The 18724-nt window shown below is 37.1% G+C and overlaps 4 protein-coding genes and 1 long non-coding RNA gene across 6 annotated transcripts; all 5 read left to right on the forward strand.

Moving 5' to 3' along the window:
- Nucleotides 325-2962, forward strand: LOC107647935. The gene is made up of 4 exons (XR_001621668.2): nt 325-564; nt 656-705; nt 786-944; nt 2807-2962. It is a non-coding gene; the product is annotated as an uncharacterized LOC107647935 (long non-coding RNA).
- Nucleotides 3609-4298, forward strand: LOC107646308. The gene has a single exon (XM_016350499.1). It carries the CDS (start codon nt 3609-3611, stop codon nt 4296-4298), a length of 690 nt encoding a protein of 229 aa, XP_016205985.1.
- Nucleotides 4317-4871, forward strand: LOC107646309. The gene has a single exon (XM_016350500.1). It carries the CDS (start codon nt 4317-4319, stop codon nt 4869-4871), a length of 555 nt encoding a protein of 184 aa, XP_016205986.1.
- Nucleotides 5657-6085, forward strand: LOC107646310 (uncharacterized mitochondrial protein AtMg00860-like). Its single transcript, XM_016350502.1, has one exon. It carries the CDS (start codon nt 5657-5659, stop codon nt 6083-6085), a length of 429 nt encoding a protein of 142 aa, XP_016205988.1.
- Nucleotides 12267-17968, forward strand: LOC107645555 (vacuolar amino acid transporter 1). 2 transcript variants are annotated; one of them, XM_021103808.1, is made up of 13 exons: nt 12267-12833; nt 13270-13550; nt 13976-14190; nt 14408-14431; nt 14537-14717; nt 14820-15036; nt 15120-15255; nt 15363-15382; nt 15490-15635; nt 16011-16054; nt 16378-16440; nt 17435-17553; nt 17637-17968. In XM_021103808.1, exons 1-12 carry the CDS (start codon nt 12679-12681, stop codon nt 17525-17527), a joined length of 1575 nt encoding a protein of 524 aa, XP_020959467.1. In that variant the 5' UTR covers nt 12267-12678; the 3' UTR covers nt 17528-17553; nt 17637-17968. The 2 variants fall into 2 exon arrangements, with proteins under 2 accessions (XP_020959467.1, XP_016205098.1); XM_016349612.2 differs by having other exon boundaries at nt 17435-17968.

Genomic DNA, 18724 nt, shown 5'->3' on the forward strand with positions numbered 1-18724 from the left:
TAAATAATATATTTTTTATTAGTTATTTTTAGTTATTTTTATTACATTTTTAAATTATTCAAAAATTGTTTTATTAATAACATCTTTTAGAGATTTTTATAAGTGTACCGAATTGCTAATTATTTCTTTAAAAAACTAAACATCAATAATGTAAATCCTGCTAAAATCGGTAAATAATTAGTTAATAAATTAAATTTTAATTAGGAAAGCTAAAAATGCAAAACTAATATCAAAATAGGATAGAGTTCGTCGAAATGAGAATTTTGATACCAATTTCGATAATTTGGCACAAAATCGAACTAGAAAGACCGAATTGGTTGAACCGGGGTCCAAACCAGGCTCGTGGATCCAACCGGACCCATAATTAAAAAGAAGCAGTAGCTTCTTCTCTTTCATTTGCATCCAACGAAGCCATCAGAATTGGGGGAAAGGGAAGAGGAGATCTCAAACTCTCACAACCTTTGATCCACCATAATTCCTCCGTCCGGACTCCGATCGCCGCACCGTTCGCGGCCACGCGCTCAGCGCGTCGAACTCTACCTTTCTATCCGATTAATTTCACTGGTAAGCCTCATATTTGATTCATAATCTCTATTCCCTTTTCTTTGGTGAAATTGAATCCTATAATAAAATCTTGTCCAATTTTGTGTTTTAGGCTCAACTTAGCGTCTGGGACTTGATGGGCTCGAGCAATTGAGCATATGGGTACGATAAGGACACCAAACCCTAGCTAAATCTTGTATTTATAATGGGAAAACTGAAATTGGAACATGTATATGTATTAGGTGTAGATTGAATGGGTATATATGCTTTGGAATTGAATTGGGAATATTTGGAAGCTTGTTGGTGATCAAAGCTTGGTTTGTGGCTGTTCTAATTGAGCTTGGAGGGGCTGTGTTTTGTGTTGTGAGGCTGCCTTGGGTGAAACTAAGTGGTCGGCCAAGGTATGGTTTAAGTTTCGCACGTTTAATATTTACGGTGTTGTGAAAACTTAGGTTAGAGGAATCGATAAGTTGAATTTGTTAATTGCATTTAATGAGTAGTTTTATAATGTTGTTGGAATAATTGTTGATGAACACATGTTGGAATTATGGGGTATGGAGGTTATTACTTTTATGCTCTTGGATTTACTTATGATGGATTGTGTTAATGTTGGTATATATTGATGGAATATGGTTGATGTTTGTTAATAAAGAATTGTTAATAAAGAGTTTATATGTGTCAATGAAGGGTTGAGTTGTGTTAATGGCATTTAATTGTTATATGTTGATAGAAGGTTGATAAATATATGATGAAGGGTGGTATAAGTGAAGAGTTGATATGAATAAATGAGGGGTTATTGATGTATGAGGTAAATGTTGATAATTATTTTGCTCAAGATTTGTGGAATTGGTTAAAGGTAGTATGAACAATGGTTGTTAATGACATAGGCTGATATGGTATTAGAATGCAAGTTGTAATGGTAAGGAACACGAGTGATGAAAATGAGGTTTGGTTGAGAATTGGTTAAGAACCAATTTTTGATGAACTTTGGAAGTCCATAATTTACTTCTCAAGTCTTGGATTGAGTTGTGGTTTGTTGCAAATAAAAGATGATTTTAAGAGCTTTTGATTGATATCAATTTTGTGAAAAACAAATTTTTGTAGAGAAAGTTATGGACATTGAAAATCTGGTGTATGAATCTGTGTTTAGGAATGGTGAAAACTGGTTGCAGCAATCTTCTTGGGCATTCTGCCCATTTTTTTGAAAGAACGCCCATCCACGCGTGCGCGTGGATCACGCGTACGCGTGGAGTGGAATTTTGGCGACGCATGCGCGAGAAGCATGCGTACGCGTGTGATCATATCCACGCGTGCACATGACTCATGCATACGCGTGGATGCTGTCTGCTGCAAAAATTGGTTTTGACTATTTTTAAACCAATTTTCTACTTCTAAACCTCCATTTTCTTTCCTTTAAGGCTTAGAGTATGGTTTTAGGTCCAGTGGATAAAAGAAGCTAGGAAAACAAGATATCTTGAGGGTGAAGAAAGTTGTAAATGGCGGCTTATGAAGAAAATAAGAATGTTAACGAAGTTTAGCGCTAAGGCTTGATACTTGATGATGTATTGATAGTAAAATTTCCATGGCTTATGAATAATGATATCTGAGATACGAGTTTCCCTGGGTTTAAACCGTGGCTCGCCACCGTGTGTTCCAGGTTGATTCTCGATACTCTGTTGACCCTACGTCGTAAGGGTGACCGGGCACGTATAAATTCCTGTGTGTGGATAACCCCCATTGAGTGATTATATGATGAATGTATGTGAACTCTATGCATAGACTCTTAGAGATGCGCGACGGGGGACAGTCTAAGGTTTTCGGACTTGTCGGGTTGGCTAGATAACCGACAGATGGGCCCCATCAGTCATAGGACAGGCATGCATCATATGCATTTGTTTGTTTTAATTGTTATGCACTTCCTGGGTATGCCTAACTGATATATACCAGCTGTTACCTGTTATACTTGCTACTTGTATTATCTGCTCATTACTTATTTGGTTGTTTGTTTCTGTTGTATTATAGATGATGGAGGAAATAGAGAAATGGTTTGGTATTAGACTAGGATTGAAATTGAGTAAGTTAGGTAGATTTAGAATACCTACCCCTGTTTATGGTTTCTGTTTAGTAATTAAGTTGGATAATTGAATAACGGAGTTCTAGGATTGCCTATGGCATTCTCAGAACCTTATTTATTATACGCGTGACACTTTTATCATGCTGAGAACCTCTGGTTCTCATTTCATACTGTGTTGCTGTTTTTCAGATGTAGGTCGAGAGGCTCCTCACTAGGCGTCTGGATCTTGAAGCGAAGTAGTTCCGGGATGTATTTTGGGTTTTTGTATATATTTATGTATATATATGTGTAGCTTACTCTCCAAGTAACTTGTGTATGCTGCTCCTCCTAGAGGTTGAGGGAGAGATAGGAGTTTTTTTGGTATTTTGGTGTATTTTGGGGCTACCTATGTATGTTCATATATATATATATATATCTCCTCCGGCCAGCCTTAGCTTCGCAGGCTGAGTCAGGAGCTAGTTATACTGTTTCCTTGGCTTTCTTTTACATCTTTGGTTTACCTTTATCATTTTCCTATTAGATTTCTTAGTACGCAAGTAGCCCTATTCCTTGAGCGTTGCGCTTTTCATTTTGCGATTTTTGTTTACCCATTTGTTTCAAGGCTCCTAGTACACTATTTCTTTTATACATATATGTATATTTTTACTGTTAGAGGTTCGTAATACCTTACTATCTCAGTCTTATGACTAAAGCATAAGATTTAGTATAGTAGGGTGTTACATTATGGTATCAGAGCACTTCGTTCCTATAGAGCCTGAGGACGGACTGATTGTGCTTCTGTGCATTCTCTGTGTATGAATTTATTTGCTATTAGGATATCTAATTGATATATGTGGTATAAACGTTCATGAGCATGCATTTGGGACTTAAAGCACTGAACTTGCGATATTGAGACTGATCAACTTGATATCACTTGTTTGGTGTGTATAGGGACCAGATGTCTACTCACGGATGCGGACGCGGGTGAGGTAGAGGCCGAATAGGCAATTCTATGCCTGAAACATCAGGAAATACTCCTAACCCTATAGACTTCATGGCTGCATTATGCAATATGGCAGCAGCAATGCAAGCGACAACTGAAGCCCTGGGAAATCAGATTAATAATGGAAACAATGGTAACAATGACGAGAATGGTCCAATGTCATTGCATTCCTTCCTGAAGGTTCACCCTCCAACTTTTAGAGGGACTTCGAATTCTACCAATGCTGATAATTGGATAAAAGCTATTGAGCGGGCATTACAGGCTCAGCAGGTTCCTGATAAACAGTGGGTTGAGTTTGGAACCTACCAGTTGCATGGTGAAGCTCAGCACTGGTGGCAGGGCATGAGGCGCATTCTGCAGCTTAACGGGGGTGTGATCTCTTGGGAGTTGTTCCTAGAAAAATTCTATAAGAAATATTTCCCTACCTCAGCTAGAAATGCCAGAGAACTCGAACTGCTTCAGCTTAAACAGGGACAAATGACCATCACTGAGTATCCAAGTAAATTTGAGGAATTATGTCGCTTTTCACGCATCTATCAGGGAGCTCTTGAGGACTTTGCTGAATGGAAGTGTATAAAGTATGAAGAAGGCCTTAGGAGTGACATTCAGAGCTTTGTGGCACCTATGCAGATTCAGGAGTTTTCTGAGCTTGTGAATAGGAGCAGGGTGGCGGAGGATTATGTCAAAAGGGCTGCATAAGAAAAAGGGAGTCTGAGGATGCCATTCCAGAGGACCACAGGGAGGAATTTTTCACCTAGGGGCAGACAATTCAAGCATGGTGGCTTTGTCCCTCAGAACAATCAGGGGCAAGGCAACTCCAGGAGGCCTAATGCTAGTGCTAACCAGGGAAGGAGACAGGAAAACCAGCCACAACAAAATATGAGTTACCATAGATGTAGGAAGTATCATTCTGGGCCATGCAGGTTTGGGACCGGAGTCTGTTACTCCTGTGGACAGGCAGGACACTTGGCTAACAGTTGCCTAGAGAAGAAGAAGTATGAGACAGGTAGAATACAGCAACCAGGCAGAGTATACACTACTTCTTTAGTAGGTGCTGAGGGGTCAGAGACATTGATCAGAGGTAACTGTGAGATGGCTGGTAAAACTTTGAATGCTTTGTTTGATTCTGAAGCTACACATTCTTTTATTGCATTTGAGAAGGCTCATGAGTTAGGATTGAAAATAGTAGTCATGGGATATGATTTGAAGGTGTATAATGCCACCCACGAGGCTATGATCACTAGGTTAGGGTGTCCCCAAGTTCCCTTTTGAATACAACATCGTGATTTTTTGCATAACTTAATCTGTTTGCCAATGACTGGTCTTGATCTCATTTTGGGATTAGACTGGTTATCCAAGAATCACGTTCTACTCGATTGCTCTGCAAAAACAGTATGTTTCATGCCTGAGGACACAGAAGGGCCGGTGGTGGTGAATAACTACTATTTGAATTCTATGATAGTGAACTATTCTCAGGCCGTATGTCAAAGAATATTATTGTTAGCTGCGGGTGTTTCGGGTGATGATCAGAACTTAGAACAAATCTCAGTTGTGTGTGAGTTTCTAGAGGTGTTCCCTAATGATATTGATGAATTTCCACCAAAACGGGAAGTTGAGTTTGTTATTGATTTAGTACCTAGGGCCGGACCAATCTCATGTGCTCCTTATAGGATGTCGCCTCTAGAAATGGCCAAATTGAAGTCTCAACTAGAGGATCTGTTGGGTAAAAATTTTATCCGACCAAGTGTATCTCCGTGGGGTGCGCCAGTATTACTAGTGAAGAAGAAAGATGGAAGTATGTGCTTATGTGTTGACTATAAGCAGCTGGATAAGGTTACAGTGAAGAATAAATACCCGTTGCCAAGGATTGACGACCTGATAGACCAGTTACAGGGAGCCGGTGTGTTCTCTAAGATTGATCTACGATCCGGATACCATCAGATAAGGGTTAGAGATAAGGATATTCCTAAAACTACCTTCAGAACACGATATGGCCACTATGAATATACCGTGATGTCCTTCGGACTAACTAATGCTCCGGCGATATTTATGGATACATGAACAGAATCTTCCATCCATATCTGGATAAGTTTGTTGTTGTGTTTATTGACGACATTCTTATCTATTCTAAGAACGAGGATGAGCATGCAGAACACTTGCGAACAATACTACAAATCCTGAAGGATATGAAGTTGTATGCTAAGTTTTCCAAGTGCGAGTTCTGGAAGTCGGAAGTGAAATTTCTTGGCCACGTGGTGAGTAAGCAAGGAATAGCAGTGGATCCTGCTAAGGTTGAGGCGGTGATGAATTGGGAGCGGCCAACTTCAGTGACGAAAATCAGGAGTTTCTTAGGCTTGGTGGGTTATTATCGGAGGTTCATCAAAGGGTTTTCACAGCTCGCTTTGCCCTTGACCAAGCTGACCAGGAAGGATGTTTCTTTTGTATGGACTCCCGAGTGCGAGGAGAGTTTCCTTGCCTTAAATTAGAGATTGACTACCGCCCCTGTGTTAGTGTTGCCTGAGCCGAGAGAACCATTCGAGGTATACTGCGATGCATCCTTGAAAGGTTTAGGATGCGTGTTAATGCAGCATCACAAAGTTGTAGCTTATGCCTCACGTCAGTTAAGGCCACATGAAAGAAACTACCCAACTCATGATTTGGAGCTTACTGCCGTTGTCTTTACTTTGAAGATTTGGAGGCATTATCTCTATAGATTTAAATTTCAAGTCTATTCAGACCATAAGAGTCTGAAGTATCTGTTTGAGCAAAAATAATTGAATATGCGTCAGAGGAGGTGGATGGAACTCTTGAAGGATTATGACTTCGAGCTAAACTACCATCCGGGAAAGGCGAATGTAGTAGCAGATGCTTTGAGTAGGAAATTCCTATGTGCCGCTTGGATGATGCTAAAAGAGGAAGAATTGCTAAAAGCCTTTCAAGGATTGAAACTAGGAATCAGAGAAGAGTTTGGAACTTGGTGCCTAAGCCAATTATAGATTTCAAGTGACTTCAAGGCTGAACTAGTAAAGGCTCATCAGAATGATCAAGAATTGTATAAGATTTTGCCCGCGATTGAGAAAGAAAAGCAATGGAGAGTGTCAGAAGATAAAGATGGGTTGTGGAGGTTTAAGGGCCGGATAATTATGCCAGATGTCGGGAATTTGCAACGGAGCATATTGGAGAAAGCTCACAAGAGCGGGTTCTCCATTCATCCTGGAAGCACAAAGATGTACCAAGACTTAAAGATGATGTTCTGGTAGCCATGAATGAAAAATAATGTGGCGTTACATGTTTCCAAATGCCTAACTTGTCAGAAAGTCAAGATTGAACACCAACGACCAGCCGGAACCCTTCAACCTTTGGAGATTCCACAGTGGAAATGGGAGAGCATCGCTATGGATTTTGTATTGGGCTTACCAAGAACTCGGACAGGTTGTGATGCTATTTGGGTAGTTATAGACCGACTGACCAAGTCAGCTCATTTTCTGCCTATTTGGATAAGTTGTACTATGGAGGAGTTAGCGCGCTTATACATAAAGGAGATTGTGAGGTTACATGGCGTACCTTCCACTATTGTATCGGATAGAGACCCTCGCTTTACATCACAGTTCTGGGGTACTTTTCAGCGAGCTTTTGGCACTCAATTAAGCCTAAGTACTGCCTATCATCCTCAGACGGATGGTCAATAAGAAAGAATAATCCAAACCCTGGAAGACATGTTAAGAGCTTGTGTTTTGGATCAACCGGCGAGCTGGGATCGATATATGCCTCTGGTAGAATTTTCTTACAACAATAGCTATCATGCGAGTATTGGAATGGCTCCATATGAGGCTTTGTATGGAAGAAAATTCCAGTCTCCATTATGTTGGTATGAGGTAGGAGAAAAGAGCTTGATAGGACCTGAAATGGTAAGTGAAACCACTGAGCAAATAAAGAGAATCCGGAGTCGAATGCTTGAGGCTCAAAGCCGTCAGAAGAGCTATGCTGACCAAAGACAGAAGCCCTTAGAATTCAAGGAAGGAGAACACGTCTTCTTGAAGGTTACTCCGACCACTGGAATAGGGAGGTCCATCAAAACCAAGAAGTTAAATCCCCGTTACATTGGGCCGTTTGAAATCCTGAAGAGAATTGGACCAGTGGCGTATAGGATCGCGTTACCACCACATCTTTCGAATATGCATGACATGTTCCACGTATCGCAGCTTCGTAAATACACTTTTGATCCTAGCCATGTCCTAGAACCAGAATCAGTCCAAGTGAGATAAGATCTGACGCTTCCAGTAACTCCGGTTAGGATTGATGATACCAGCATCAAGCGTCTACGCGGAAAGGAGGTTTCTTTAGTGAAAGTAGCTTGGAGTCGAGCTGGTATTGAAGAATATACCTAGGAGCTTAAATCAGAGATGCGGAAGTACTACTCCCACCTCTTTTCAGGTATCTCACTCTGAATTTTGGGGACAAAATTCCTAATTAGGTGGGTAGGATGTAAATCCTGCTAAAATCAGTAAATAATTAGTTAATAAATTGAATTTTAATTAGGAAAGATAAAAATTCAAAACTAATATCAAAATAGGATAGAGCTCGTCGAAACGAGAATTTTGATACCAAATTCGATAATTTGGCACAAAATCGGACCGGAAGGGCCGAACCGATTGAACTGGGGCCTAAACCCGGCTCGTGGATCCAACCAGACCCATAATAGAAGCAGCAGCTTCTTCTCTTTCATTTGCATCCAACGAAGCCAACAGAATTGGGGGAAAGGGGAGAGGAGATCTCAAACCCCCACAACCTTTGATCCACCATAACTCCTCCGTCCGGGCTCCGATCGCCGCACCGTTTGCGGCCACGTGTTCAGTGCGTCAAGCTCTACCTTTTTATTTGATCAATTTCACTGTTAGGTCTTATATTTGATTCAGAATCTCTATTCCCCTTTCTTTGGTGAAATTGAAATCCTATAGTGAAATCTTGTCCAATTATGTGTTTTAGGATCAAGTTAGCTTCCGGGACTTGATGGGCTCGAGCTATTGAGCATATGGGTACGGTAAGGACACCAAACCCTATCTCAATCTTGTATTTATAATGAGAAAACTGAAATTGGAACATGTATATGTATTAGGTGTAGATTGAGTGGGTATATATGCTTTGGAATTGAATTGGGAATATTTGGAGGCTTGTTGGTGATCAAATCTTGGTTTATGGCTGTTCTAATTGAGCTTGGAGGGGCTTTGTTTTGTGTTGTGAGGCTGCCTTGGGTGAAACTAAGTGGTCGGCCAAGGTATGGTTTAAGTTTCGCACGTTTAATATTTACAGTGTTGTGAAAACTTAGGTTAGAGAAATCATAGGATAAGTTGAATTTGTTAATTGCATTTAATGAGTAGTTTTGTAATGTTATTGGAATAATTGTTGATGAATACATGTTGAAATTATGGGGTTTTGAGGTTATTACTTTTATGCTCTTGGATTTACTTACGATGGATTGTGTTGATGTTGGTATATATGGATGGTGTTTGTTAATAAAGAATTGTTAATAAAGAGTTGATATGTGTCATTGAAGGGTTGAGTTGTGTTAATGGAATTTAATTGTTATATGTTAATAGAAGGTTGATAAATATATGATAAAGGGTGGTATAAGTGAAGAGTTGATATGAATAAATGAGGGGTTATTAATGTATGAGGTAAATGTTGATAATTATTGTTGTTCAAGGTTTGTGGAATTGGTTAAAGGTAGTATGAACAATGGTTGTTAATGACATAGGCTAATATGGTATTAGAATGCAAGTTGTAATGGTAAGGAACATGAGTGATGAAAATGAGGTTTGGTTGAGAATTAGTTAAGAACCAATTTTTGATGAATTTTGGAAGTCCATAATTTACTCCTCAAGTCTTGGATTGAGTTGTGATTTGTTGCAAATAAAAGATGGTTTTAAGAGCTTTTGATTAATATCAATTTTGTGAAAAACGGATTTTTGTAGAGAAAGTTATGGACATTGAAAATCTAGTGTATGAATCTGTGTTTAGGAATGGTGAAAACTGGTTGCAGCAATCTTCCTGGGCATTCTGCCCATTTTTTTGAAAGAACGCCCATCCACGCGTGCGCGTGGATTACACGTATTCGTGGAGTGGAATTTTGGCGACGCATGCGCGAGAAGCATACATACGCGTGTGATCATATCCACGCGTGCGCATGACTCATGCGTACGCGTGACTCGATGTATGCTCCATGCGTGCGCGTGGCCTACGCGTACGCGTGGATGCTGCCTGCTGCAAAAATCAATTTTGACTATTTTTAAACCAATTTTCCACTTCTAAACCTCCATTTTCTTCCTTTTAAGGCTTAGAGTATGGTTTTAGGTCCAGTGGATAAAAGAAGCTAGGAAAACAAGATATCTTGAGGGTGAAAAAAGTTGTAAATGGCGGCTTATGAAGAAAATAAGAATGTTAACGAAGTTTAGCGCTAAGGCTTGATAATTGATGATGTATTGATAATAAAATTGCCATGGCTTATGAATAATGATATCTGAGATACAAGTTTCCCTGGGTTAAAACCGTGGCTCGCCACCGCGTGTTCCAGGTTGATTCTCGATACTCTGTTGACTCTACGTTGTAAGGGTGATCGGGCACGTATAAATTCCCGGGTATGGATAACCTCCATTGAGTGATTATATGATGAATGTATGTGAACTCGATGCATAGACTCTTGGGGATGCGCGACGGGGGATAGTCTAAGGTTTTTGAACTTGTCGGGTTGGCTGGATAACCGACAGATGGGCCCCATCAGCCATAGGACAGGCATGCATCATATGCATTTGTTTGTTTTGATTGTTTTGCACTTCCTGGGTATGCCTAACTGATATATACCAGTTGTTACCTGTTATACTTGCTACTTGTACTATCTGCTCATTACTTGTGCTTGATCTTATTTGGTTGTTTGTTTCTGTTGCATTATGGATGATGGAGGAAATGGAGAAATGGTTTGGTGTTAGACTAGGATTGAAATTGAGTAAGTTAGATAGATTTAGAATACCTACCCTTGTTTATGGTTTCTGTTTAGTAATTAAGTTGGATAATTGAATAACGGAGTTCTAGGATTGCCTATGACATTCTCAGGACCTTATTTATTATATGCGTGGCACTTTTACTATGTTGAGAACCTCCGGTTCTCATTTCATATTGTGTTGCTGTTTTTCAGATGCAGGTCGAGAGGCTCCTCGTTAGGCGTCTGGATCTTGAAGCGAAGTAGTTTCTGGATGTATTTTGGGTTTTTGTTTATATTTTTGTATATTCAAGTAACTTGTGTATGCTGCTCCTCCTAGAGGTTGAGGGAGAGATAGGAGTTTATTTTGGTATTTTGGTGTATTTTGGGGATACCTATGTATGTTCATATGTATATATATATCCTCCGGCCAGCCTTAGCTTCGCAGGCTGAGTCAAGAGCTAGTTTTACTGTTTCCTTGGCTTTCCTTTACATCTTTGGTTTACCATTATCATTTTCATATTAGATTTCTTAGTACGCAAGTAGCCCTATTCCTTGAGCGTTGCGCTTTTCATTTTGCGATTTTTGTTTACCCGTTTGTTTCAAGGCTCTTAGTATACTATTTCTTTTATACATATATGTATATTTTTACTGTTAGATGTTCGTAATACCTTACTATCTCATTCTTATGACTTAAGCATAAGATTTAGTATAATAGGGTGTTACAAATAAGGTTTTCCTTTTATCAAAATAACACATTCGAAGTGGTTTTTCTTTTTTCTAAGGCAATGCGTGAAAAAATGGAAACATTATTATACAAAGTAAGACAAAAATATTATTTAAATGCTAAAATTAATCATTATTAATTTATATATATGTATCTATATTTTAATTTATTTTAAATATATATTTTATATTGATAACTAATTTTTATTTTAATAATTAATTTTAGTGATTAAGTTAGGAAAATTATTTAATTTTCTAATTTATTTGTGGGCAATACATATATTAATTATAATCACAAATTATGCTATTTCAAAGTAAATGACTTATATAATGATGATCTCATTTATTGTTATAAATGTTAAATTGAATAAGTCATTATTACTTTTGATTTGAAATTAAATCAGAATAAAACTAGATATTATCTTTTGTTCCTTAAATAATTATCTTTTGGATTTTTGATATATTATCTTTTGGACTTTAGATACTATTTTATTTAGACTTTAGAGTTGAATAGGTGCCATGCTCAAATATAAATAGGCCTTCAGAGTTTCGGTCCCAAGATACCAAAGTTGCCTTTATTGTTTTTTTCCATCAAAAGAGTCACAATTCAACCGCCTAAAAATACAGAAAGACTTTAGTTGACGAAGATCAAAAGAATCACAAGCTCCAAATTCTTCCATCAGTTTTTGATTTCTATAAATAAAGGTACGTTTCCACAATGAAATAATTAATTTTGTTCAATTTAAGAAGGAAATAGATAAGAAATTAAAAATATTTAAAAATAATTTAGCCCATGCCTATCGAAATTGCATCATCAGCGCCACCTCAACATGTTGCATGCTGAATCATCAACTAGTCACAATCAGATACAATTGCGTGTTAAATAGTTGTCATTGATTAACAAAATTTGTATTTTTTTAATTATTAGTATCTACCCATTGGAAGACAAACTAATGAAATTCAAATCCGTTTAAAATAATGAGAATTATTATTGAGCAAGGTTCGTAGAGGACACTAAGCAAATGATGAGTGGTCCCATATTTCACGGATTGAAAGTGTGAGAAGAGATGCTTACAATTGTCGAGCACTGGCTACGTACTACTGAGCTCTTTCGTTCTTACACACGCCGCTTTCCAATGCATGCGTTACGCATTCAAACCCAATCCTCACCGTTCCTTTCATCTAAACCCTCACAAAATTATCCATGTTTTGGATTTTTCTTAATTAATTTTCAGAGCGCGCGCACTCACTCCCATACCGCCATGTCATTCATCTGGATCTCGTTCAAAAAGATAGAGTTTCTTTGATTTATTTGTTTGTTTCAGGTTTGAGTAGTTCAAAACTTCAAATCAACTCAGAGATCAGAGTGCGGTAGCAGTAATGGTGAGAGGCTCTCGATCTCAGATTTCGTTGAATTATGATGGTAACGAAGACGAAGACATTGAAACCGTCAACTACGACAGTGGTAGTGACAATGAAGATAAGCTAGATCCGCCTGAGTCTTTCTCTTCTCGCCAATGGCCTCAAAGTTACAAGTACGGACATTCTTTTTCTTCTTCACTGCCATTTTTGTTTCCTGTGTTTGCTTTTCCTTTCTTAGAATTGATTCTAGTTACAATTAATTATGCATAATTGATTTGCGGTAATGTTAAGGAGACAGAAAAAGAGTGTGTTTGACAAATGCCTTGGGGAGGAGAGAGAGGCATGTTTGAGCTTCTTTATGTTTGCCATTTTTTTTTGAATGTTGAGGGACCAAAGAATTATTAAAATAAAATAAAATCATTGTAATGGTTGTGTGAGGAGGGTGACTAAGATTGTCTAGATTCTTTTGGTTTACTCAACAGCTGTTGCGAGTATGGCACGTGATGTATGTGTGTAGCCTTTTGTGTCTCTGTTATTGGTTTCGTTGATGAGGCCATTCACTATTCTTCTCTGATTATGTGTTTCTTTCTTTTTTTTTTCTTATGACAGAGAAGCAACTGATTCTTACTCAATTGCTGCAGCTCCGAGTCTTGGATCATTTCTTCGAGGACCGAGTGTTATCTATTCAAGCTTCGTCAACAAGTCAAAGAGTTATTTAGAACTAGATGCAAAGGCTTCTTTTCTGTCTGGTCTGGGATATGGTGGTAGTGTGCATCAAGATGGGATCACAAGACAATCAACATGGTGGGAGAAAGCTTCAATTCAAATGCAAATTCCTGAAGAATTACCCCTTGGTTATGGATGCAACCTCACTCAAACAATTTTCAATGGTATCACATTGTATTTTATTTACTTGGTGATCCTTTTTTTCAGTAACCATGTATGCTTATTTAGATATATTAATAATTTAAAGATATATTAAAAAAGTGATAGTTATGGATAAAAGAAAAAAGGAGGACGTGCATTTGCCTTATAACAATGTGACTTAAGCTGTGCAAAAAAAACAAAAGAAGTTTGGTAATGGATATTGATTTAATAAGTCATATTGCGATGAAACAAGGAGTACTTGTAAATAACTCCTGTGCTATTACTTACCTTACTGCTTAGTAATATAAGGGACTGAAAGGTTGATTTTTGTTTGGAAAATTTTCTGGAAGATATGGTTCAGAATAATTAACTTTTGATATATATATTTCCTTGGTTTTGAAATTCAAAGAAACTTATCATTTTGTGTGGTAATGCTGTACTTGGCCAGGGATTAATGTTATGGCTGGAGTTAGCCTTCTGTCTTCACCTTTAACGGTGATGCAAGCAGGGTGGGCCAGCTTGCTGGTGATGCTTCTTTTTGCTGTTATGTGTTTATATACAGCGGACCTTATGAGACACTGCTTTGAAAGCAGAGAAGGGATTGTCAGCTACCCAGATATAGGAGAAGCCGCATTCGGGAGATATGGCCGTCTTATTGTATCGGTAACTTGTTTTTTTCTGTATTAAATTTGATTAAAATTGTCGTGCAATATGTACTTTGATTAACATGTTTCTACATGGGGTATTCTTCTTCATATTCTGTATCTGAAAGCCATGACAAAATGTGCCACACATGTTTTCTTTTCTGATTACTTTTGTTTATTGATTGTTGTAATATTCTATGTTCACTAACTTGGTTTAGTTTGGACTCACGTTGCAGATCATCTTGTACATTGAATTATTTGTAAGTGCTGAATCGCATACACTCCTTTTTCTTCTTTCTGGTTTTCGTACAAAACTGTGTATTACTCTGCACTATTGGGTGTGAAATCTTGTTTCGTGATTGCAGTCATATTGTGTGGAATTTATCATCATGGAAGGAGATAACCTTACAGGGCTGTTTCCTGGATCATCGTTGGATATTGGAAGCCTCCACTTGGACTCCAAACATTTGTTTGGAATTTTGACTGCCCTTATCATTCTCCCTACTGTATGGTTAAAGGATCTTCGCATAATCTCTTATCTCTCAGGTCCTGCAAACGCAACAAAGATTTGTTTGGTTGATGCATCTTTGGAATTTTTCGTCCAATTTGTGTTAAACTTACCGAATTTCTTCTAATGGTTTTCTGCAGCTGGAGGAGTAATTACTACAGTGGTGATTATTATCTGTGTGATTGTTGTTGGGACAACTAATGTTGGATTCCATCACACTGGCTCTTTCCTTCATTGGAGTGGCATTCCATTTGCATTTGGTATCTACGGGTTTGGCTTCGCAGGACACTCTGTTTTTCCGAATATTTACCAGTCTATGGCCAACAAACGAGAATTTAGCAAGGCAATCCTTATAGTGTATGGACTTTGTCACTTGCATCAGATAATAATTTTTCTTATTCTTTCTGATAATGACTAAGTCGTTTCTTCTTTGCGTGAAGTTTCATCTTATGTGTGCTTCTATATGGACTCGTCGCAATCCCCGGATATCTCATGTTTGGTGACGAGGTTTTGTCTCAGATAACATTGAACCTGCCTGCTAATGCATTTGCTTCCAAAATTGCCCTGTGGATAATAGTAAGAGTTTCATTCTTCTTCTTCTTCTTTTTTTAAGAGGGTTTTTAGTTTTCTTTCTAAACTTCTAATGAACTTCTGCTTATATTGTATTTTCATTTCTCTTTCAGGTACTTAGCCCCTTCACCAAATATCCTTTTTTTTAGCCACATGCTAATACTTATCTATGAAAGTAGAGCAAGGCTTGTTCATGTTCATGGAACTTTTTTAGTCTAAATTTTCCTTAATTTTAAACAAATATGCTTTGACCATGAACCCGCTTGCAAGGAGTCTGGAGGAGTTGCTGCCCCATAGAATTTCAAGTACCACTTGGTCTTTCATGCTCCTCAGAACAATATTGGTTTTGGCTACACTTTTAGCTGCTTTTCTAATTCCTTTTTTCGGTAAGTCCTAGGCTTTGTCTGTGTAAGGACGAAGTATAATAAGTTAAGGAAAAGTCTAGGGGCCAGCAACTTTTGTGTTTTCTGGCCAACACTTAACCATCAAAACAATAGTGAGTGATTTTCTACCATTAGATGTAATCTCACACCATTAAAAACACTATTGATGGCCAATTGATGGTTACAAAACACCAAAATTGCTGGCCCTAGCATTCCTCGTTAAGTTAATAAACTTCTATTGTATAGCTAATGTACTTCCACTAAATCTTGAGCAGTGTTACATCATCAGGAAAAATTCAATTTTTTATACAAAACAATATTTCTCAGTGGATGAAAGAAAGTAGTTATACTCGCTTACTCACTTTATTGTAATTTCAGGACTTGTGATGGCTTTAATTGGTTCTCTCCTCAGTACACTTGTGGTAAGCCAAGCATGCACTTAAGTCCAACATTCATCCTATTCAACATCTCATGATTTTTAAGTAGCATGCACATTCCTCCATGTAATTCCAGAATACATGTTCTGTAACTTTATAGGATTGGGTTGAGGGGATAATAATATATTGGAATGTTAGTATTTGTTTATGTTTAGCTACAGCTAAATTACATTTAGAAATTCGGAAAGAAAATCAAGAGTTTTCGTAAAGAATAAATCATTATTCGGTTTAGCAAAGCTTTTAAATATTTTTCTTGCACATGGATGAAACTCGTTCGGTGAGTGATGTAGGAATGTTACACTTTTCAGGCCTTGATATTGCCAGCTTTATGTTTTCTGAGAATTGTGGGGAAAAGAGCAACAAGTACACAGGTATATTGCATCTGATCATTTGAAGTTATAATTGTTTTTTCAACTGTGGCTATCTTATGAGAAGTTTATGGTTATTGAATCTTACCTTCACCAGGGTATAGTATAGTTTGGCAATTAATCTCTGTGGGTTAAAAGTAGCTGCGAACAGATTCTAGTACGGTTGATAATTATAAGAATTAATTGTTCATGTTTGCTGTATTGTAACATCAACTAAATAGCCTATGAGTCTATGACCAAATGCATGCATGGTTGTTTTTCCATAATTTAAAAAAAAATGAAAATCTTATTTTCTTGATGTGAGAACTGAAATTGAGATACCCTTGATATGCTCTCTCTTCTCTCTCTCTCTCATCAACCATGTCTTCCAAAAACAACAGCTTTGATAGAGGCACATGAATAATGTTATGTCTAGACTTTTTTTTTTGGGGTCTTATACATTACACAACACACACCCACTCACACACACTACTACTACTAAGATGAGTTCTATATTCCTCATTGAGGATTCCAACATGGATGCAGCTCCCAATAAGGCAGGTGATGCTGCCATTGATCCAAGGCTTGGGCTGCATGTTATGTCTAGACTTGAACAATACACAAATCCATCTTGTACTAAAAATTCATATGGAAAAGTATAGGTAACCAACAATATTTTTGAACAATGTGTAAACAATGTGAATTAATAGGGTTAAAAGAGTAAATTTAATTAGTAGCATTAAATTAGGATGTAGTGTATTTTTATTTGATTGGTGGTTGTTCATGTTGTTCAAGATAGTCATTGTTTTTTTAGCACTCCCCAATTCATATTTATATGTAGAAGAATAGTGTAACATAACAAGAAGTGAATCTTGGGCAGTTGGGCCTTTTATATGGGCTCTGAAACTATATTATAAACTATCTATAAAAAAGGTTTAAACCAGTATACCAAAAAAAAAAGCTTAAACCAGTACATATGAATGGTTTTGTTTCTAACTTTCTTTACTGCCTGTATTAGGTTACGTTAAGCATCATAATAGCTGCAATTGGAATCGCCAGTGCTTCCCTTGGAACATATTCAGCTTTGTTGAAAATTATTCAGAGTTACTGATCGATATATTCAATGATTCAGCACAAATATGGCCACTTCATCTACTGTGATTGCAATAAGAACATTCCTTTAGTTTGTCTTGGCATACAAATGTCACATTGAGTTATATATATGGTTATAGCATATTGGGCCAGAAGGAGAGGGAAAGCTAAGGAAGCCAAAGAGAGAAGTTTGAATATGTTGCATCAAAGTACATTCATTGTTGAGAATTGCAGTAGCAATCTACTGCACCCGGTGAAAATGAAACCGAGCTTGTAAGATCAAATTTTGAAATATTCCATTCTTAAAAGCCGTTTACTTTTCGTTATTTGGGAGAAACGGCGCGTTTGTCTTGTTCAGCCTCTTCAGTTTGATGTTGCATTGTATTCGTTATTAGCTCACTATTTGAAGTTTATACATATTTTGGAGCAAAATAAATTAGAATTTAAAAAATTTTCAAAAGCACAAGATGTTAAACCTTTTTTTTTTTGGAGGGTGGGAGGGAACCGGAAGAGAGAAAGAACAGATTACGTACTATTTGTATAATATGTTGTTACCGTAAATGCTATGGTGCCTAAAAAATAGTGTCTATTTACTAAAAAGGGTTAAAAATTAATATTTAATTTAAAAGATATAAAAATAAATTATTTTTAAAAATTCAAAACTTATCACAAAAGATAAATTAGGCAAAAGTTAGGCAACAATTGATAGACACCATAGAATTTTCCTTTACTAAATGATTTAATCACGATTAATCTTTCACTGTTTCATTTTGGAAGAGCAAAATCTATTACTCTCTCCTCTTTGTTAAGTGATATTCTTAATTTCCTATTACGCAATTCTTCATTCTATTCTTTTAGTTTTGTTAAAGACATCAAGTAAGCTAAAAGAAGAGCAAACACGAAACAAAGATCTTCAAATTGGAATTTTAGTTTTGGTTTCGTTTTTTTATCTTTTCTTTTTTGAGATTATTAAATTAGATGATTTGATTTCAATTTTTTATTATAGAAGAATATTTTCGTCATAACAATAAAAAAGAATGTTTGGTCTTTTTGTAAGCTAAAAAAACACGAAACAAAGATCTTCAAATTGGAATTTTAGTTTTGGTTTCGTTTTTTTATCTTTTCTTTTTTGAGATTATTAAATATTAAATTTTGATTTCAATTTTTTATTATAGAAGAATATTTTCGTCATAACAATAAAAAAGAATGTTTGGTC

The sequence above is a fragment of the Arachis ipaensis genome, chromosome B06 (assembly GCF_000816755.2).
Source record: "Arachis ipaensis cultivar K30076 chromosome B06, Araip1.1, whole genome shotgun sequence".
Taxonomy (NCBI): domain Eukaryota; kingdom Viridiplantae; phylum Streptophyta; class Magnoliopsida; order Fabales; family Fabaceae; genus Arachis; species Arachis ipaensis.